Here is a 23,929-nt window from a genome sequence, read left to right on the forward strand (position 1 = left end):
CTCTCTATCAGAAGGCTGGCAATAATGTTGGTGTACATGATCACAGCGATATTCTAGGCAAAAGTCCTGGAGACTCCTTCAGTACAGTCATTGATTATCAAAAGATAACCCAAAAGCCTCAGGCTCGAGCAGCAATGGACGCAGTTCCAGACTCGACAACGTGGTTCAGCGCCACTTCTGGCTTCTGGCACTGCACATGCACGACCGGATCGACCTCGCATGCGCAAAAGGGGAGGGGACCCCCTCCCCCCGCGCATGTGCAGAAGGACACAAAAATGTTCATGCAGATAATCACTACGCTAATAAATTGCATATTTTCTGATTTACAAAGGTTTGCTACTTTACACTGTTAAAATGCAAACTAATGAATGAATTTATGAGCTTTATGTTGTGGTGTGCGCTGCAAACTTAGTCTCTCCAATGGTTGTGGACATAGATTCTCAAAGTAATACAAAAACAAAGTTCAGATGCAATTATACAGTTAAATTCAAATTGAGCATATTGGGATAAAGTTTCGAGCTCCAACCTGATTTGGAAACTTTTTGGTTTTTAAAACGGGCATTTTCTTTGTGGTGCTGTGGGCAATTAAATTTCATGCATTAAATTACAAGATCATTTTGTGCAAAATGGAAAAGTAATTTCATACAGCTGTCAGATTTCAAAAGGTACTGACATCTTATATGAAAAATGTGTAACATAATCTGTTCATAATTTAAATAAAATTTCTTTGCGGTTACCAACATAGTGCTGAAACATGCAAATGACAATTTTCAGATTGATGGTTTCATTATCCTGTGGCAATATAGGGTATACTATAATAAACTGCCTTGGAAGCTCTGGGGCAAACATTGTCATTTACATTGGAAGTTATGGGAAACTACAAAATCCCACAATAGTTGATTAGAGCATAAGGCTGTGTGAATCCTATTCTAACCCGAGCTAACTTCCGGCCACATTTCTCATCACTTAGACTGTCTACTTCCTCCTTCGTAACATCATCCGCCTCCACGTCTACCTCAGCTCCTCTGCCGCTGAAATCCTCATCCACACTTCTATTACCTCCAGACTCCACTATTCCAACGCTTTTCTGGCCGATCTTTCATCCTCCACCCTCTGCAAACTTCAGCTCATCCAAAACTTTACAGCACATATGCTATCCTGCTAAGTCATGCTTGTACATTACCTCTGTCCTCACTGACCTGCATTGGCTCTTAGGCTCCCTGGTTTAACTTTTTTATTCTCGTGTTTAAATCCTTAATGCCTCGCTCCTCATTTCTGTAACCTCCTCCAGCCCCACAAACCCTCTCTCTCCAGCGCGCTCTATTCCTCTGTATCTGTCCCCTTGTGCACCCTCTTCCTTCCCTTCACCCCATCATTGGTGGCTATGCCTTTAGCCACCTATCCCTACCCTCCACCCCTTTCCCCAATTAGGTCATCAGCATTCACTGTTTAAACAAATTATTCAAAGGTATCATGTGAAATAAATGGGGAAATAAACAAAATCATTATTTTAATTTGAAGCTCTTTGCCAATGCTAAGACACTCCCTTTAAAGTGGACCCATTCCCATAGCCCTTGAAATACTGCTGTATGTCTTCACAGCAGCTGCAATTTGTATTGGGTATCACTGCAAATAACATTTTGAATTGAGTGGGCAGAATAAAGTATAGTATATACAGCACAGTAATGCTTTATTAATGCCAGGCAGCAATATATTACATCATCATGTCCAATCCAAATTCCATCGAGGTGATGTAGTGAATGGCAGGACCAGGCATTCAAAAATAAATGGCTCTGTAGCAACATTTACAACTTCAACTATAAAATGGTGTAATTTTGAAAGGATTGAGTGAATGTCACCAGTTTGTAATTTAGTTTTGTTTAATAATGCAACTGTAAAGCTAAGCAACTGGAAGCTAAAATGGAGCCTTTCATTGGAGAACAAAGCTGATTCAGTTCACAGTCCATCTGGAGGGATCTGTCTTTCTCATCATGAGATTTTCTACTGTACATATCTTGTTCTCATTCCCCTGATCCTTTAATATACTCAAAATGTACAGGTCTGGGCTGCCATTGAAGATGATGCAAGCACAGTGTGCTTAGCACTTCTGATTTACACATTTATCGTACCTCTGAGTGCGAATGATCCGAGATGACTGCAATTTTATCCAACTCATCTGTTGGCTTGTAAAAATGACCACCAATGGCAGGACTCGCAGAAATCACGGCAAGAAGAATCCACGAGGTTCATCAAATAGATTTTGTCAGAAATAGGAAATAGTTTCCAAATGAAGGTGTAAAGTGAGGCATCGAAATGATTAAATTCTGAACTTGTAAAAATACAAGAACAGTCTGATTTGCCAGTACATGTCATGTTCCAGTGTTCCCATAATTGCTTCTCGTGAATGTCATATTTATTCCTGCTAATCCCTACTATTTTCTTAATATGCATTTGTTTATTTTGTTTCATTCCAGTGTCTATATTAGGCACTTTTCTCAAAACATTGTACTGTATTAACAGGAGCAGAATTTACAGTAGTTGAAGCCGAAGTCTAAAATCAGTTATTTTCCATTTTCGCCTGTGTATTTTTACTTGTATCCTGAATTTAGTGCAATTTTTGAAAACGATAAATTTATAAAAGCACTAATTGTTTCCATTATGACCTTTCTCTCATTTGTGCTCTAACCCTTTTCTGTCTTGCTCTTCTAAATTGAGGTGTTGAATTTAGGCCATGTGTCATTCATTAGCAGTGATGGGCACTCACTTTGATTTAAAAAGTGACATTTTAATGTATGCAACTCTTAAAAATAAATAGCTCCATATGTTCAGATGGAAGATGTGTCACTCTTGGACTGCCGTTATACTGCACTTAATGACCTGATAGTCGTATCTACTGCAGTTGGCAGACCTGTTTATCGTGTGGAATAACCTCAGGCTAACTGGCACCCAGGTGCAGCGAGAATGGATATTATTGCATGTGGACCTCTGCTCGCCCAGCAAATATTTTATTAATTTTAGAGAGCAGTGAAACTGCCTGCTTTGTAGGAATTTCAAAAACGCTCCAGTTAAAGTTTTTTTGAAAGTTGCCATTGGGTCCATTGAACTGCCTGAGCTTTAGAAATGTGGGTGTGCATGAGACCGGAATTGCAGCGCAGTTGGTGCGAATTCTGTGCAAGAGGTTTTACTACTTGGATTTAATGCGCCCTGGTGTCAGTTAGGACCTGCTACCTGAGTCACGCTGCTGCTATAACCACTTCACATCAACATGAAAATGGCAGCGTAACTGCACCGTTACTGATCATAAAACATTACTGCTAATATTTCCTTACTATTGATAGCTCTGTCTAAAAACAAAAATGTGAGATAATAAAATGTAAATAAAGTAGTTACTTTTTAAAATTAATTAGAATCATGAATTTGGTTCCTACTTGTCCTAACTATACAAAGCTAGATGGGACAGAAAACCACGAGGAGAACCCAGTGTCGACAAAGGGATAAGGATAGACTAATGAATAGGCAGTAAGATGGCAGATATGGAGTATAATGTAGGGAAATGAAAGATTATTCATTTTGGTAGGAAGAATAGAAAAACAGAATATTTTTTAAATAATGAGAAATTTTTAAATGTTGGTGTTCAGAGAGATTTGGGACTCCTTGTGCAAGAAACACAAAGCTAGCATGCAGGTACAGCAAGCAATAAGGAAGGCAAATTGCATGTTGTCCTTTATTGCAAGGGGATTGGAGTATAAGAGTAAGGACGTCTTACTACAGTTGTACAGGGCTTTGTGAGACCACACCTGGAGTATTGTGCAATTCCCAAGCTGCTCCAAGATTAATGCGCTTACCAACACTGCAATCTCTGAAAAACAGGGAGAGAGGGAAGGGGTCAGCAGGAATATGTGTGTGTGTGCTTGGCCCATACAGCAGAGTCTGGTCTCCAATTATCTTGGGTCCTCTTGCCATTGGACCAAGACCTTGCTCTGTCAAGTTTGTGTGATGGCCGGTGTGCAATTGCCACCGCACTTTAAAAGAATTCACGCACTGGCATCTTCCACCCTTTAAAATAAATTTTGTGAACTGAAACGTCAAGCATGATTTACCTTCAAACTCATTTTAGTGTGGAAGCAAGTCATCCTCGGTTCCGGGAGACTGCCTAAGAAGAAGAACTGTGCACAGTTTTTGTCTCCTTATCTAAGGATGGATATACTTGCCTTAGAGGCGGTGCAGCGAAGGTTCACTAAATTGATTCCTGCAATGAGAGGACTGTCCTATGATGAGAGATTGTATAGAATGGGCCTATACTCTCGAGTTTAGAAGAATGAGAGGTGAGCTCATTGAAACATACAAGATTCTGAAGGGGTTTGACAGGGTAGATGCTGAGAGGTTGTTTCCCCTGGCTGGAGTGCCTAGAACTAGGGGGATAAGGGGTAGGCCATTTAAGGCGGAGATGCGGAGGAATTTCTTCACTGTGACGGTTGTGAATCTTTGGAATTCTCTGCCCCAGAGGATAGAAACATAGAAACATAGAAACATAGAAAATAGGTGCAGGAGTAGGCCATTCGGCCCTTCTAGCCTGCACTGCCATTCAATGAGTTCATGGCTGAACATTCAACTTCAGTACCCCATTCCTGCTTTCTCGCCATACCCCTTGATCCCCCTAGTAGTAAGGACCTCATCTAACTCCTTTTTGAATATATTTAGTGAATTGGCCTCAACAACTTTCTGTGGTAGAGAATTCCACAGGTTCACCACTCTCTGGGTGAAGAAGTTCCTCCGCATCTCGGTCCTAAATGGCTTACCCCTTATCCTTAGACTGTGACCTCTGGTTCTGGACTTCCCCAACATTGGGAACATTCTTCCTGCATCTAACCTGTCTAACCCCGTCAGAATTTTAAATGTTTCTATGAGGTCCCCTCTCATTCATCTGAACTCTAGTGAATACAAGCCCAGTTGATCCAGTCTTTCTTGATAGGTCAGTCCCGCCATCCCGGGAATCAGTCTGGTGAACCTTCGCTGCACTCCCTCAATAGCAAGAATGTCCTTCCTCAGGTTAGGAGACCAAAACTGTACACAATACTCCAGGTGTGGCCTCACCAATGCCCTGTACAACTGTAGCAACACCTCCCTGCCCCTGTACTCAAATCCCCTTGCTATGAAGGCCAACATGCCATTTGCTTTCTTAACCGCCTGCTGCACCTGCATGCCAACCTTCAATGACTGATGTACCACGACACCCAGGTCTCTTTGCACCTCCCCTTTTCCTAATCTGTCACCATTCAGATAATAGTCTGTCTCTCTGTTTTTACCACCAAAGTGGATAACCTCACATTTATCCACATTATACTTCATCTGCCATGCATTTGCCCACTCACCTAACCTATCCAAGTCGCTCTGCAGCCTCACAGCATCCTCCTCGCAGCTCACACTGCCACCCAACTTAGTGTCATCCGCAAATTTGGAGATACTACATTTAATCCCCTCATCTAAATCATTAATGTACAGTGTAAACAGCTGGGGCCCCAGCACAGAACCTTGCGGTACCCCACTAGTCACTGCCTGCCATTCTGAAAAGTACCCATTTACTCCTACTCTTTGCTTCCTGTCTGACAACCAGTTCTCAATCCATGTCAGCACACTACCCCCAATCCCATGTGCTCTAACTTTGCACATCAATCTCTTGTGTGGGACCTTGTCGAACGCCTTCTGAAAGTCCAAATATACCACATCAACTGGTTCTCCCTTGTCCACTCTACTGGAAACATCCTCAAAAAATTCCAGAAGATTTGTCAAGCATGATTTCCCTTTCACAAATCCATGCTGACTTGGACCTATCATGTCACCGCTTTCCAAATGCACTGCTATAATTGATTCCATCCTTAATAATTGATTCCATCATTTTACCCACTACCGATGTCAGGCTGACCGGTCTATAATTCCCTGTTTTCTCTCTCCCTCCTTTTTTAAAAAGTGGGGTTACATTGGCTACCCTCCACTCGACAGGAACTGATCCAGAGTCAATGGAATGTTGGAAAATGACTGTCAATGCATCCACTATTTCCAAGGCCACCTCCTTAAGTACTCTGGGATGCAGTCCATCAGGCCCTGGGGATTTATCGGCCTTCAATCCCATCAATTTCCCCAACACAATTTCCCGGCTAATAAGGATTTCCCTCAGTTCCTCCTCCTTACTAGACCCCCCGACCCCTTTTATAACCGGAAGGTTGTTTGTGTCCTCCTTTGTGAATACCGAACCAAAGTACTTGTTCAATTGGTCCGCCATTTCTTTGTTCCCCGTTATGACTTCCCCTGATTCTGACTGCAGGGGACCTACGTTTGTCTTTACTAACCTTTTTCTCTTTACATATCTATAGAAAGTTTTGCAATCCGTCTTAATGTTCCCTGCAAGCTTCTTCTCATACTCCATTTTCCCTGCCCTAATCAAACCCTTTGTCCTCCTCTGCTGAGTTCTAAATTTCTCCCAGTCCCCAGGTTCGCTGCTATTTCTGGCCAATTTGTATGCCACTTCCTTGGCTTTAATACTATCCCTGATTTCTCTTGATAGCCACGGTTGAGCCACCTTCCCTTTTTTATTTTTATGCCAGACAGGAATGTACAATTGTTGTAGTTCATCCATGCGGTCTCTAAATGTCTGCCATTGCCCATCCACAGTCAACCCCTTAAGTATCATTCGCCAATCCATCCCAGCCAATTCACGCCTCATACCTTCAAAGTTAGCCTTCTTTAAGTTCTGGACCATGGTCTCTGAATTAACTGTTTCATTCTCCATCCTAATGCAGAATTCCACCATATTATGGTCACTCTTCCCCAAGGGGCCTCGCACAACGAGATTGCTAATTAATCCTCTCTCATTACATAACACCCAGTCTAAGATGGCCTCCCCCCTAGTTGGTTCCTCGACCTATTGGTATAAAAAACCATCCCTTATGCACTCCAGGAAATCCTCCTCCACCGTATTGCTTCCAGTTTGGTTAGCCCAATCTATGTGCATATTAAAGTCACCCATTATAACTGCTGCACCTTCATTGCATGCACCCCTAATTTCCTGTTTGATGCCCTCCCGAACATCACTACTACTGTTTGGAGGTCTGTACACAACTCTGAGTCTCTGAATATATTCAAGGCTGAGATCAATAGATTTTTGGAGTCTAGGGGAACCAGGGATATGGAGATCGGGCGGGAAAGTAGAATTGAGGTCGATGATCAGCCACTATCTTATTGATTGGCGGAGCAGGCTCGAGGGGCCGTAGAGCCTACTCCTCCCTTTTATTTCTTATGTTCTTATGTTCACTCTGTTGTTGAGGGAGAACTGTTGGGCTTACTGCCTGTGATCACTAATGATGTCATTTATATCTCAGTTTGAACTCTTTGGGAACTGGATTATATATTTCTGTACCACAGCCACAAAAAAATTAGAATTTTACAATAAATATATGGGCCTAAATCTTATCTTATGCCGTATGTTGTTCCCTCTGTTCCATGCTATTTAGCATTAGGATTTGTGCACTGTAGATTCATAAAAAATTGAAATTGTTTTAATGGCCCACATTTCATATTTACACAGATTGAGATCATTGGAAGATGTTCAATGTAATTACAATTTTAAGAGTTTTATTTTCTATATGAATTTCAAACTATTGATATTTTAATGTAATTTTTTGGTCAGGTTTGCATTATTTAAAGAAAAAGATTACTTTGATTTTACTATAAAATATGCTCATCATTTAGATTGTGCTTTGGTTTACCTTCCTTTGAATGGTATGAAAGTGAACCTCAGACGTGCACTTGTTTCACTCTCAGTTAAGTAGTATTGTATGAATTGGATATAAATCAGATGGTTTCGGTCAAGGAAATAATACAGTGCATAAATAAAGATTTGACCCAGAAGAAGAAAGTTACAGTAATTCAAATTCAGTTTTTTTTTAATTGTTGAATCTATTGCTTGATGCTTTTGTGTCAGAAAATTATTTTACTGATAAAATCATTTTCATCTGAAGATATTGTATAAAACATTATGCTCTTGTCAGAATTCTGAAAAGTCATATTGCATTATGTGCAGATGTATTGGACATTTTCTCATATTAACTTTAAATTTTTATTGAAATTAAAATTTGAGCAACTCACCGAAAGTAAAGAAAGAACTTATATTTAATTTGCATCTTTCATGTCCTCAAGCGCTTCACAGCCGAAGAAGTACTTTTGATGTGCAGCCACTAATGTAATGCAGTCAAATGGGCTGCCAGGTTGTGCAGCAACAAGATAAATGACCATATAATGTGTTTTAGTGGTTGAGGAATAAGGGTTGGCCAGGATGTTGGGAGAACTTCTTTGAATAGTACCATGGGATCTTTTATATCCACCTGAGAAGGCAAAGCGGGCCTTGTTTTAACATATGATCTAAAAGGCAGCACCTCTGACAGTGCAGCACTCCCTCAGTACTGCATTGCAGTGTCACTCTGGATTATGTGCTTAATGTCTGGAGCAGGGCTTGAATCCACAACTTTCTGACAGGTGATACTTCTATCAATAAGCCAAGTAGTTCAGCATCTTCCCTTCTTGAAATGCCTGAACTAATGCACAAGTGACAAATTTGAGTAATGAAGTACCTTTCTTTTTGTGCAAGATAAATTTTTAACAGGTATGTAGGTATAGTGATATACTAGGAAAAAAATGAGGTTATTCACTTTGGTCGGAAGAATAGAAAAACAGAATATTTTTTAAATGGTGCGAAACTATTAAATGTTGGTGTTCAAGGGGATTTGGGTGTTCTTGTACACAAAACACTGAACGTTTAAATGCAGGTACAGCAAGCAATTCGGAAGGTATGTTGGCCATTATTGCAAGGGGGTTGGAGTACAAGAGTAAGGAAACCTGAGACCAAACCTGGAGTACTGTGTACAGTTTTGGTTTCCATGCCTAAGGAAGGATATACTTGCCTTAGTGGGGGTGCAAGAAGGTTCACTGGATTGATTCCTGGGATGAGAGTGTTGTCCTATGACGAGAGATCATGGGCCTATACTCTCTGGAGGTTAGAAGAATGAGAGGGGATCTCATTGAAACATACAAAATTCTAAAGAGGGCTTGACAGGGTAGATGCTGAGAGGTTGTTTTCTCTGGTTGGAGAGCCTCGAACTAGGGGGCATAGTCTTAAGATAAAGGGTCGGCCATTTCTTCACTTGAGGGGGTTGTGAATCTTTGGAATTCTCTACTCCGGAGGGCTGTAGATGCTCAGTGAGTATATTCAAGGCTGTGATCGCTAGATTTTTGGACTCTTTAAGGAAACTGAGCGATATAGAGATCAGACAAGAAAGTGAAGTTGAGTTCGAAGATCAGCCGTGACCTTATTGAATGGTGGAGCAGGCTCAAATTGATCACATGGCCTATTCCTGTTCCTATTTCTTACGTTCTTTTGTTTTTAAACTAATGCGGACAAGATTGGAACAGAAATGGATTGTACATAGCATCTTTGAAAATTGTCTGTAACAAATAGAATCTTAGTGATACAGTACATTTGGCCCATTGTGCCTGTGCTCAGTTCCATAAGCAATGATGTTGATGGGCGTAAGGGGATAAAAAACGGTCATTAGAATGGAGACAGACCGATGGTCAAGAATGGAGATATTGAAGGTAATGAATTGATCGGACACGTAAAATGGTCCAGATTAAGAGGGTTTATCAGTATGAGATTCTGAGAAATCAGGAGTTCTTCTGCTTACGGTATGGATTGTAATATTGACTGATTATGAATAACCCGCTTATGTATATAAAGCATGCTCATACACACGCTTACATTGGGCTAGTAAGAGGGGAATAGCCATCCGTTGATTCACCTTAGAACATGGAAATGTACATATTCAGTACAGAACAAGGACATAGATTGTAAACAGCATCTGAATCTCATAGCAAACCCTGGGAAGCAAAGTTATTTCATACGTATATTTCTCAAATATGCAAGATTATATATTTTTTTACCAGTGTGGCTTTTTCCATAACCCTTTGCTTCATGAACTTTCAATCTTTTTCCAAAGGATGCGTGTAAATATCACATTTCAATACAATTTTTGGAAAAAAGGTTATTCATTTTTTTTTAAAGAAATTGCAGTATAATTTGGGAACCAATGTGAAGAATGTGGTAAATTATAAGTATGCTGCAAATTACTGTGAGAAACTGAGGCAAAGTTGAACACATTCCAGAAGGATGACTTGATGAGAGATGGACTGGTGGGGAAGAACCACTCCGAGCCAGTCTGATAAGGGTCAACAAATCAATGTAACTTCGATGATAACAGTAGACCAATCGGTGATTTTGTAGGAGGGTCGCATACCTCGGAAAACTGTGTCATTGTAAACCTCTGATCGAAGAAGTGTTCATCGGAACTTCCCGAGCATGTTCGAATTTTTAAAAAACGGTTAACCGAGGTTTCGTCTGAGTGATTCTGTGGTCGCTATGCAATATGGGCAGGTGTCGATTCTTTATATCAGGGAGTCCACCGTGAGGAAGAGACGTCTTTTTACCCCAATAATGGGCTAGGAATCATGGCTTCTCACTGGGGTTGACACTTTTCAACTAGATTGTCTTATAGTTGGAAATTACATTTTTAGACTTAACACCAAAATTAATTCACATAAAATAAACCGTGGACTCCATTTTGGGTAGCTAGACATGGTTACTAAAAAGCAAAAATACATTGACATTGAATAATTTGATGCGAGCTATTTACATTGCAGCCAGCCATGTGTATTGTCTAACCACAGACTACCTTTGCTACAGACTAAAGGAAATTATGTGAAGGTGCCCTGAAGACATAGTTGGCTGATGTCTTTAATAAGAATGCACCATAATTATGTACATTTATATAGAACCAAAGACACCAACATTCTACTTTTGTTCCTGTGCCGACCTTTGGGTGAGCCATTGGATTAAAGGCTTTCCTGCCTGTTCCAGTAGTTGAGGTGGATTTTAAAGAACCCAGTAGTATTTTTTTTGAAGAGGAACCAGGAGTTCTAGTGTTCTGACTGATATTTCTCCCTCAGGCATTACCACCAAAAAAACAATTGACCAATCTCATCTCATTGCTGATTGTGAAGTTTTGTAGGCAAAATGGCTGCCATGTTTATGCAAAAAAGCTATTAAAAGTAATTAATTTTATGTGATGTGATTAGCAACATTTTTATGAGCTATCATTATGTGCTATATAAATAGAGTCTATCTTTTAAATTTATATATGCTATAGAGGAAACCATTTCCAGCGTGGTTTTAGTTTATGTAAGATCTGCCCCATCCCCCAGTCATACCTGCAATATGAGGCCAGCTGTAAGGCCAACTCCAAAATAAAAGGAATGAAAGAAGTTTGCATAACTCAAATATACAAGATTATATATTGTTTTTAACCAGTGTGGCCTTTTCCATAACCCTTGGCTTCATGAAACATCGATCAATCTTTTTCCAAAGGATGCGTGTAAATATCACATTTCAATGCCAATTTAAAAAAAAATGAATAGCTAACCTTTTTTTCCAAAAGAAATTGTAGTATAATTTGGGAACCAATGTGAAGAATGTGGTAAATTATAAGTATGCTGCAAATTAGTGTGTGGGGCTGTGTTGTAGCATGCTGTGCAGTGATTCCAGACCACAGCCGCTCTATAGCTGATAAAACCAGGGGCACGACACAGACATCTGGTTTCCTCTTTGGAACATGGATAAAACATTGATCTTTTACCAACAAGAGACAAGACCTGGTCTGTTCTGTCAAGCGTTCTGACCAGACGAGTTTTTTTTTAATATCCCCGGTCTCTGCTTATTGTTTTAACAATTAGCTTGTATTAAATGTTGTTATAACACCAGCTTCATCTGCAGTAAGTACAGAACAGATACAACCTGGTGTAAAGAGACTGTTTTGCTCTCAATTTTTGTTTCACTTTTTAAAGCAATGGTGTTAACGATGCCTCAAATTGAACTGAAGTGTAAGCTTTTACTAATGGCTGACTTCTCTTTACATTGTGTTTCAACAATGCACATGGCATCTTTAATGTATTACTGTACAGATGAGCTACACAAAACTCTATTGTAAGTTAGAAATATAATACAAGATAGTAGCTAGGGTTCATGCTGACTGAAAATTCAAATGCCGTTACATGCTATCACCTCTTAAGGCTAGAAATTGGTCTTTTGGTGATGGTATTTTTTCAGCATTTTTCACCGAAAATACTGCGAATCACTCCACCATTTTTTAAAAGCCTAAAATTGGCAAAGAAAAATGCGCTCAGCGGTAAAAAAAATTGGCGTTGCACGAGGATTCGCGGCGGAGACCGCGGCCCTCGCCAACTTTAGTCCGAGGCCAATTACCGCTAAAAGACAGGCCCTGGGAGGGGGGGAAACATAAAAAAAATTGCAAAAAATAAAACATCACAAAACATTCACGGCACTTATCTAGCAAATTGCTGAAAAAGTATTAAAAAATGAAAACTTTAACTTGCCTTTTTTGCAGGTCTTCATACTTAACGCTGTTTCTGGTGCTGCAACGTAGGCTTTACTTGAGCGTTTCTTTTCTCCCAGAATACGGGTGCGCTGAATGGCCAATTTAAAGCGATAGCTCTTTTTTCCTTCTTGCACTACGGTGGTCCGCTTTTCAGCAGCATTTCAAGACTTTAGACAATTTACCTGATCACCTTTTTCCGCCAAAAATGGCGAAATATCGCCGGAAAAATGGGCACAAGGCTGGCCAATTTCCAGGAGTTGAGAATGTCTGCTGACTAATGTAACCTATGCTATGTGATATCTTAATTTTTTTTTTAAAGCCAGCCTTTATTGCCCATCCCTAATTGCCCTTGAGAAGATGGTGGTGAGCCACCGCCTTGAACCGCTGCCGTTTGTGTGGTGAAGGTACTCCCACAGTGCTGTTAGGGAGATAGATCCAGGATTTTGACCCAGTGCCGAAGAAGGAACGGAGATATACTTCCAAGTTAGGATGGTGTATAACTTGGAGGGAAACGTTGAGATGATGGTCCCATGCACCTCCTGCCTTTTGTCCTTCCAGGTGGTAGAGGTCGAGGGTTTGGGAGGTGCTGCCGAAGAAACCTTGGCAAGTTGCTGCAGTGCATCTTGTAGATGGTATACGCTGCAGTCACGGTATGTCGGTGATGGAGGGAGTGAATGTTTAAGGTGGTGGATGGGGTGCCAATCAGGCGGGCTGCTTTGTCCTGGATGGTGTCGAGCTTCTGAGTGTTGTTGGAGCTGCACTCATCCAGGCAAGTGGAGAGTATGCCATCACACTCCTGACTTGTGCCTTGTAGATGGTGGAAAAGCTTTGGGGAATCAGGAGGTGAGACACTCGCCACAGAATACCCAGCCTCTGACATGCTCTTGTTGCCACAGTATTTATGTGTTTGGTCCAGTTAAGTTTCTGGTCAATGGTGACCCCCAGGATGTTGATTGTGGGGGATTTGCCGATGGTAAGGCTGTTGAATGTCATGGGGCGGTGGTTAGACTCTTGCTTGTTGGAGATAGTAATTGCCTGGCACTTGTGTGGCACGAATGTTACTTGCCACTTATCAGCCCAAGCCTGAATGTCATCCAGGTCTTGCTGCATGTGGTCATGGACTGCTCCATTATCTGAGGAGTTGTGAATGGCACTGAACACTGTGCAGTCATCAGCAAAACATCCCCACTTCTGACCTTATGATGGAGGGAAGATCATTGATGAAGCAACTGAAGCTGGTTGGGCCTAGGACATTGCCCTGAGGAACTTCTGCAGTAACTTCCTGGGGCTGTGATGATTGACCTCCAACTGCTGCAACCATCTTCCATTGTGTTAGGTATGACTCCAGCCAGTGGAACGTTTTCCCCCGATTCCAATTGGCTTCGGTTTTACCAGGGCCCCTTGATGCCACATTTTGTCAAATGCTGCCTTGATGTCAAGGGCAGTCACTCTCACCTCATCTCTGGAATTCAGCCCTTTTGTCCATGTTTGGACCAAGGCTGTAAAGAGGTCTGGAGCCAAGTGGTCCTGGCGGAACCCAAACTGGGCATCGGCAAGCAGGTTATTGGTGAGTAAGTGCCACTTGATAGCACTGTTCACGACACCTTCCATCACTTTGCTGATGATTGAGAGTGGACTGATGGGGCGGTACTTGGGTGGATTGGATTTGTCTTGCTTTTTGTGGACAAGACATACCTGGGCAGTTTTGATTTGGCTTGTCATTTATCTCTAAGCATGCACATTCTTGACACATGGGAGAGTATCAACAGTAAAATGGCTCTTGCAAGTTTGGAACTTGTTGAGTGCATTTTGTTGTTTGAGACACTGCAAGGTATTTTTCTTCTTACTCCCTTTTTGGTCACCAATGTTATTCACCCTCTGTGGATGAGAGTATGTGATCTGCTCCCAGGCTTCCCTCATTCCCCCTCCCACCTTCTTGCTCTGGAATTGGCTGGTCAGGGATGTATGAAAGGGTTCTTCCATCTGTTCCTCATCCTGTTTGTTCAGTCAGGGATGGGAACCTTGTGTAGTAAATTATAGACCTGAATCTATGTTTGTGGTAGGGAGTCGGCACACTAACATATTGTAACATTGAACTGCCCTTTTGTTAAACACTTTAGTTATAGTACTTTTTTTTTAAATCACTGATGTGTAGCTGTACTATCGCCAATATTTTCCCCTCTCCATTCATTTCATTGAATTATATAAATGCACTCATGAATTTATTAAGACAGGAAAATAGGCTGAATCTTTTAATAAAATGAGGGAAAAAACAGTATATACATGTCCATTTTATTGCCAGTTCTGGCCATAATAGAAATATGAACCAAAATGCTTCTTGCCCCAGGCCGTTGTACTTATTTCAGTGGGGAAATGAATTATAAACACACGTAGCCTACACAACCAAAGCTTGCAGCTAACCAGAGTTTCCCTTTATTTGATAGATTTTGTTTCTATATGCACACAAAAACATTGACAAATGACTTGCTGTAGAAAACATTCCAGGACATAAATTATAAAAAGCATTATCCATATGAGAATTTAATGTATTGGGCAAATCGCAGGAGGTACTTGCAGTTCACCTGCTTCACAATTGTATTTTGGTCAGTGTTTTATAGAAAACAGAATTGACTGAAGTTGGGATGGAAGAGAACTTATTTGAAACTTTTTTCAGTGACCTTTTAACTTCTGTGGCAGTAAGGCACTGATTAGATTAAATGGCATTTGTACAAATTATCGGTTGTTTAAATACTACAGCTGCACTGATTTCTCTGGGGTTACATCAGTGTAAGGTTTCAAAAAAAAATTGGCCACAATTCAACATCTTCTGTGATGGAGGAAAAGTTGAGCTACATTGTCCTAGATTTGCTTCATGTTCAATATTTATTATAATCTATCTAATTTTCCTTTTTTTGGTTTTCGAGCAGAGCAGCTGAGATGTATTGAGCTATTCTTAGAACCAGACTTAGAGATGTATCATCTTTGTAAAAAAAAAACTTGTCTGTCAAGCTATCTTCTTTCTCAGATGCATAACAGTGTAGAACATGTAATTGAGCAGCTTGTCCCAGGATGAAATTGCAACAAAAATGACTGAACTTGATTTGTAGAACATCTTATCACATCATCAAATCTAAAAACACTTCACTCAATGAAATACTTTGGTGCGCAACGAATGTTACAGTCCATTCAGTTAATTCTGTTTTTTGCACAAAACCAATTTCACCAATTCAATAATTTGAATTAAGCACCATCATCATCATAGGCAGTCCCTCGGATTCGAAGATGACTTGCTTCCACTGTAAGTGACTTCTCGGGTGACTGAAGAGTCCAATGCGGGACCTACAGTCTCTCTCTCAGGTGGGGCAGACAGTGGTTGAAGGAAAGGGTGGGTGGGGAGTCTGGGTTGACGCATGCTCCTTCCGCTGTCTATGCTTAGTTTCTGCTTGCTCTTGGCGATGGTACTCGAGGTGCTCAGCACCCTCCCGGATGCTCTTACTCCACTTTGGGCAGTCGTGGACCAGAGATTCTCAGGTGTCGATAGGGGTGTTGCACTTTATCAAGAAGGCTTTGAGGGTGTCCTTGAAGCATTTTCTCTGCCCACCTGGGGCTCGCTTGCCGTGTCGAAGCTCCGAGTAGAGCGCTTGCTTTGGAAGTCTCATGTAGGGCATGCAGATGATGTGGCCCGCCCAACAGAGATGATCGGGCATGGTCAATGCTTCGATACTGGGGATGTTGGCGCATCTAACCTGCCAATGGATTTGCAGGATCTTGCAGAGGCAGCGTTGATGGCACTTCTCCAGTGTTTTGAGGTGTCTGCTGTATATAGTCCACATCGCTAGCCATATAGGAAACATAGAAAATAGGTGCAGGAGTAGGCCTTTCGGCCCTTCGAGCCTGCACCGCCATTCAATGAGTTCATGGCTGAACATGCAACTTCAGTACCCCATTTCTGCTTTCCCGCCATACCCCTTGATCTCCCTAGTAGTAAGGACTATATCTAACTCCTTTTTGAATATATTTAGTGAATTGGCTTCAACAACTTTCTGTGGTAGAGAATTCCTCAGCTTCACCACTCTCTGGGTGAAGAAGTTTCTCCTCATCTCGGCCCTAAATGGCTTAGCCCTTATCCTTAGACTGTGGTGACAGATTAGGAAATGGGGAGGTGCAACGAGACCTGGGTGTCATGGTACATCAGTCATTGAAGGTTGGCATGCAGGTACAGCAGGCGGTTAAGAAAGCAAATGGCATGTTGGCCTTCATAGCGAGGGGATTTGAGTACAGGGGCAGGGAGGTGTTGCTACAGTTGTACAGGGCATTGGTGAGGCCACACCTGGAGTATTGTGTACAGTTTTGGTCGTCTAACTTGAGGAAGGACATTCTTGCTATTGAGGGAGTGCAGCGAAGGTTCACCAGACTGATTCCCGGGATGGTGGGACTGACATATCAAGAAAAACTGGATCAACTGGGCTTGTATTCACTTGAGTTCAGAAGAATGAGAGGGGACCTCATAGAAACGTTTAAAATTCTGACAGGTTAGATGCAGGAAGAATGTTCCCAATGTTGGGGAAGTCCAGAACCAGAGGTCACAGTCTAAGGATAAGGGGTAAGCCATTTAGGACCGAGATGAGGAGAAACTTCTTCACCCAGAGAGTGGTGAACCTGTGGAATTCTCTCACAGAAAGTAGTTGAGGCCAATTCACTAAATATATTCAAAAGGGAGTTAGATGAAGTCCTTACTACTCGGGGGATCAAAGGGTATGGCGAGAAAGCAGGAAGTGGGTACTGAAGTGCATGTTCAGCCATGAACTCATTGAATGGCGGTGCAGGCTAGAAGGGCTGAATGGCCTACTCCTGCACCTATTTTCTATGTTTCTATGTGGCCTCTGGTTCTGGACTTCCCCAACATTGGGAACATTCTTCCTGCATCTAACCTGTCTAAACCCGTCAGAATTTTAAACGTTTCTATGAGATCCCTTCTCATTCTTCTGAACTCAAGTGAATACAAGCCCAGTTGATCCAGTTTTTCTTGATATGTCAGTCCCACCATCCCGGGAATCAGTCTGGTGAACCTTCGCTGCACTCCCTCAATAGCAAGAATGTCATTCCTTAAGTAAGGTGACCAAAACTGCACGCAGTACTCCAGGTGCGGCCTCACCAATACCCTGTACAGTTGCAGCAAGACCTCCCTGCTTTTGTACTCCATCCCTCTCGCAATGAAGGCCAACATTCCATTCGCCTTCCTGATTACCTGCTGCACCTGCAAACTAACTTTTTGGGATTCATGCACAAGGACCCCCAGGACCCTCTGCACCACAGCATGTTGTAATTTCTCCCCATTCAAATAGTATTCCCTTTTACTGTTTTTTTTTCCCAAGGTGGATGACCTCACTTTCCGACATTGTATTCCATCTGCCAAACCTTAGCCCATTCGCTTAACCTATCTAAATCTCCTTGCAGCCTCTCTCAGTCCTCTACACAACCCGCTTTCCCACTAATCTTAGTGTCATCTGCAAATTTTGTTGCACTACACTCTGTCCCCTCTTCCAGTTCATCTATGTATATTGTAAACAGTTGTGGTCCCAGCACCGATCCCTGTGGCACACCACTAACCACTGGTATAAAAAACCATCCCTTATGCACTCCAGGAAATCCTCCTCCACCGTATTGCTTCCAGTTTGGTTAGCCCAATCTATATGCATATTAAAGTCACCCATGATAACTGCTGCACCTTTATTGCATGCACCCCTAATTTCCTGTTTGATGCCCTCCCCAACATCACTACTACTGTTTGGAGGTCTGTACACAACTCCCACTAATGGTTTTTGCCGTTTGGTGTTCTGCAGCTCTACCCATATAGATTCCACATCATCCAAGCTAATGCCCTTCCTAACTATTGCATTAATCTCCTCTTTAACCAGCAATGGTACCCCACCTCCTTTTCCTATTATTCTATCCTTCCTGAATGTTGAATACCCTTGGATGTTGAGTTCCCAGCCCTGATCATCCTGGAGCCACGTATCTGTAATCCCAATCACATCATATCTGTTCACATCTATTTGCACAGTGAATTCATCCACATCCATAGGAGGGTGGGTATCACTACTGCCCTGTAGACCATAAGCTTGGTGCCAGATTTGAGGTCCTGGTCTACAAACGTTCACTTCCTCAGGCGACCTCGAAGGCTGCGCTGGCACACTGAAGGCGGTGTTGGACCTCGTCGTCAATGTCTGCTCTTGCTGACAGTAGGTTCCCGAAAATGGTCCACATTGTCCGAGGCCTCATCATGGAATTTGATAATCGGGGGGTGCGAGGGTGGGGGCAGTGCTTTGTGAGGGTGTCAGGTTGGTAGAGGACCTTTGTCTTATGGATGTTTAGCATAAGGCCCATGTTCTCGTACATCTCATAAGCAACATAATTAACAGCACTAAATAAAAAAAATCAATTATCAGATCATTTGTAATAGGTAACATTGAATTAAGAGGAATGAACTGTATAAGCAAATGTGGCAGCCACAACATCCCACAAAGAGTTGATCTGTTTTGTTTTTATGGTATTGATTGAGAGAGCAATGTTGACCAGGACACCAGGTGAGCTATCTAATCTTCTTTAAAGAACACTGTAGGATCTTAAAATCCACCGGAAGCACTGGAGCCAGGCAAATGTGTCCTCAGTTTAATGTTTCAGCCTCCGACAATTCCTCCCTGAAGTGTCAGCCTAGATTATGTGCTCAAGGCTGGTGTATGGTTTGATCTCCTAGCCTTCCCACCCACAGATGGGTATCTTCCCAAACAATGGCAAACACGATGGGCTTTTCTTGCTTACCAATGCAGACCAATCCCTTCAAGTACAGAAGAGTAGCACATAATTTCATATCCATTTTGCCTGGTTTGAGATTACTTGGGGGAAAAAAAAACTGAGCTTGCTTTGGAATGTTGTGAGATACTTTAAATCAGCCACAACAAGTAAGCAGCAAAGAATCTGACTATATGTAGCTTTGCAGGTTTTGCCAGCAAAAGTTAAAAGGCACACCAGCAGCAGCAACCTGCAATAGAGTTTTCCTACTAAACCACTCCACATTGTTTTCAAATTCTTTCACTGAGAATTGAGGTTTACTCCCATTATTCTTAAATGTCATGATGGCATTGCAGGACTGCAATTATTTTTTCTGCACTGACTTATGGTTTTGAAGTAAGAGGCTACAGTCACACAGTTACGTAATTATCCTCCTTGTATCTCTGAGTGTATATTTGTGGCGGAGAGGATCTGGGGAGAGTTGCTCGCCCTAGTACCTAAATTTATATGAATAAATAAATACTGGGTTGCAGTATATCTATTATCAGGACTGTGCTAGAATGGATTTCAGTAACATTGGATTTACCTTTTAATGTCAATGAATTTATTTCTCCCCTTTATATTCGCAACTGGTAATGTCAAGTTTGTTGCCTCTAGATTCTTGGTCTACTTTGGGCCTTCAGTCATAAAATGAGACTCTCCCTATGTAACTGCAGTTGTGTTGATTTCCAGAGTAATCTTGGGGCATTGTGTAAAATCTATTGTATTTGCTGGAACTACAAACTGACCTAATTAAAATTTAATATTGCTGATATATTTTATTGTGTAAAACGCTTCATAACCTTTTACTTTTAAAGTGCAGTCACTGTTATGTAGCAATGCAAATGGATCAGATAATTTGTGCACGGCAAAATCCCAATAATGTATTTTAACTGCAGCACTAACTAATCTCTGGGTACAACGATTTAAAACCAATAGAGCATGGAACCAAAGCAAAATACTGCGGTTGCTGGAATCTGAAATTAAAAACCGAAAATGCTGGAACTCCCAGCGGGTCAGGCAGCATCTGTGGAGAGAAACCGAGTTAACGTTTCGGGTCAATGATCCTTCTTCAGAACATGGATTAAATGGTTTATTATAATCAGCTGAACTGTTAATTTACATTAAATTATGCAGTTTGGTCTTAACAACATCTGAATATCTTAAGTGTAATATAGAGATTTTGTTGATTTACTTCTACCACTATCAAAAAATAACCAGCTTCAATTCTGTCTGTATTACAAGCTGCACCAGCTTCAATTCTGTCTGAAATAAAGAGCAGGAATGGGCCTCAAAGATGTATCTCTAGGTTTAGATAATGGTGATCAATCACGTGTTCACTGTTTGGTTTGAGATTGCCTGAACACTTCCTCTTTCTACCTCTCGACAACATCTTGGCTCCCTTGTAAAAACACTGCGGCCTATATGTAGTACACTCCCGACCATTGTTCATTCAGTATGTAACCCAAACCCTGCCATTTGTTCCAATTAATATTGTGTTCAGAATTTCCTTATAATCTTTTGTAAATATCATTTGGGACTGTAATGGAATGATAGTTAACTTCTTTTAAATTATCTGTTGTATGAAATATATACATGAGAGAAAGGAGTCTTAAGAATTTTTAATATACTTTCACATTTAAGAACATCAATTCTGGAGCAAGAAAAGGCCATTTGGCTATTCCAGCCGGCTCCTTAGACACTCAATGTCTGATTGTTAAGACTACTGATTTGTGATTTTTTATGGGGAAAGAAATCACACATTCAATCCCCAAAACACTGGTACAAATCGATTGGAATAATCATGGAATTTGACTTAGTCAGTCACTGAAAGATGGTACCCCTGATCATTGTTCGATCATGGACCCCAACCACCACCACCTGTTGATAGCAACAGAAGTAGGCCATTTGACCCGTGAAGCCTGCACCACGAGGATTGCTCTTTCTGACAGTAGAGATTTAAGGTACTTCAGCCATCATAGGGAGACTTGGATTCCAGCTAAACCATGCTGTTCCTCCGCTTGTGTAAGTAATGCTGCCCCAGGGGACAGAGTGGAAAAAACTGTGTAATATTTCACTTTCTCTTCACAGAAAAGTTTAAAAATCTTTAAACCTTTTTTGTAATGCAAGATGACAGTAGGTAGAAACAATAAGCATTTAACAGATCTAGTGCTACTGCAGCATTTTGTCTACTTCTCACTTTGGAGTCTTGTTCAACTGGGTAAGGACTGAAAAAAATCACATGCTTTAACAATTTCAACATTGTGGGCTTTTCCCCAGAAACTGAAACTGTTGGCTGAACCAAGATGTATCAGAAAAGATCTTGCTGTTTATTTAAATGCCTGTTATTGATGTTTTGTTTTTGCATTTGTCCACATTATTTTGTTGTTTTCCCATTTAAAGGACTGGAAAATGAGATCCCAGTAAATGTATGTTGATTCACCTTGTAATAATGAAATAATTGGGTTATTAGCTAAAATACTTTCCTACAAAGGCAACAAAAGGTCTCATTTGGTCTGCTCAACTTTGGTAGTTGAATGAGAATGCTTTCAAGTTGGCATCAAATGTAATATACTTCAGTAGAAGTCATTATTCCTCCTCATGGACATATTTGAAGGATTTCTTGACAAACAATGTGTTCATTTGGTTTCATGCTTCACTGATCTTGTTTAAGTAAGAAATGTGGTTGACCAGAACATTCAAAGAAGTTGACCAGCAAATGTTTTGTTGTGGTTTTTTAGTGACACATTTTCATATCTTTTTCCATCTGGAGGGACTTGGAGACGACAACAATGGTCAGGTGGAATCCAGATGTACCCATCAGCAAAACTGTAGGTGAAGCCTCCATTTTTGTTTTCAATGTTCACTGAATTAAATCGAGAACACTAGATGATGAAGGATGATAAGACAGTAATTTCCTCAAGCAGTTCATATGATCTTCTACATGCTTGAGGGCAAAGTTCAAGCAGTTTATAATTTGTCATTTGAAGGCCAAGAATCTTTTTTTTATATTCTCTGGAAATGGGCAATGCTGACATGGTTGCAATTATTGCCCATCCCTAGTTAACTCAAGAAGGTGGTTCAGGACCTTCTCTTTGAACTGCTGCAGCCCTATGGTGTTAGGTAGGGAATTCTTAGATAAGATTCTTAGTGACATTTATCTGCTATTTTTCTAATGTATGCTGTGGTGTTTATGAGGGTAGTTTTATCTTGAATATTTGCAATGGAGATTGACTGGCAACAGGTGTCACGGAGGATTTTAGCTGACTGGTGAATTCCATGTGCTTAACACTTATGGGGCTGCATTTTCCACACATTCATAAAGGTCGGTGAAAAATTTAGCCTAAAAGCTGAACGTTTAGTAACTATAATTCACAATTGATTACTGGAGGAATAATATAGTTAGTACATATAGGAAATCAATAGTAGTTGAATGCTCAATAAGTATTTGATAAAGTAATCAAAGCCATTTCCATCATTGTTTTTCAAAGTGTCTTTAGTTTCAGTTTTCATGGCCCTGTTTACACGCAATAAAATATAAGTAGGAATGTGGCAGTAGTTTCAATGTATTGTGCCATAAAATGATGGGATATTGGTTTCTGTCTGCAATTCCCAACTCAGAGCCTGTGAACTTAACTGTGCTGCTGCAGGGTGATATTACACAAGGAATAGAAGATTTGTCCCCAGAATGCTCGAGTACATCCTGGTAGCCTGTGCAGCGCGGCATTCGTGGGAACATGAGAGCATGACACCTGTTTACTCATCTGACTTCACCCGATGCATGAAGATTTGGGTGAACAGAAGAGAGAGCAAGTGTTATCCTCGCACAAATGAGATATTCTGATTTTCCTATAATAAAATATATATATTTCTGTGTCAAATCCTATTAACTGAAAGTTTCTAAACAATAAATGCTTATAATAGCATGTTTCACCTATTCGTAGCATTTGTAGTGAAATGACACAGACATCTCTAACTTACTAAACATAGCTGAAGAAATGTTTTTTTTCTACATTTAATTTATGGAACAGCCTTGAAACTCTTGGTTCAAGGACTGGCTCTAATTTACTGTTTTAAGGTTGACTGGACTGCTGCAAATTGTCACCAGTTGTTGCTGGATCTGAAGAAGGAAGCAGGGTAACAAGTGATTAACTTGACAGGAATGGACTATGTCAGCAGTATGTTATTCAGGAATGGTCTAAGTGTGGTGGTTTTCTCCAGTGTATCCAGAAAAAAAGTGAAGAGAGACAATGTTGGCAAAATAAAGTTTGTTCATAGAGCAGCCCATTCACCCTGTGCAAAGCTCTGTTGAAAACAATTCCCAAGCCAATACTCTCATATTTGCAAAGATAATAAGTGAGAACCTTCTAATCACGTTGCCAAAAGCATGGGTATTGAAGAAATTAGGCTGAAAAAAGTCATAAAACCCGTATTAATAAAATGATGGAGATTGTAGTGTCTGCTATAAATAGTTTAATTTTGTGTCTACAACAACCACTTGCATTTATTTAGTCCTTTCACATAATGAAAACATCCAGGACATTGCCCACGGAGATTAGTGGACAGTTTGGGAAAGTGACTGACAGCAGAGTCAAAGAAGT

General features: G+C 41.0%; 1 protein-coding gene across 1 annotated transcript in view; it reads left to right on the top strand.

Annotated features, from left to right (window-relative positions):
• mtor (mechanistic target of rapamycin kinase) overlaps positions 1 to 23,929 on the top strand; it is a 269,702-nt gene that overhangs the window by 162,894 nt on the left and 82,879 nt on the right. Inside the window, exon 24 of the mRNA XM_070874034.1 lies at positions 22,070 to 22,159. Coding sequence (XP_070730135.1) covers positions 22,070 to 22,159 — 90 coding nt within the window. The remainder of the gene's footprint in view (positions 1 to 22,069; positions 22,160 to 23,929) is intronic.

The sequence above is a fragment of the Pristiophorus japonicus genome, unplaced genomic scaffold (assembly GCF_044704955.1).
Source record: "Pristiophorus japonicus isolate sPriJap1 unplaced genomic scaffold, sPriJap1.hap1 HAP1_SCAFFOLD_650, whole genome shotgun sequence".
In the NCBI taxonomy this organism is placed as follows: domain Eukaryota; kingdom Metazoa; phylum Chordata; class Chondrichthyes; family Pristiophoridae; genus Pristiophorus; species Pristiophorus japonicus.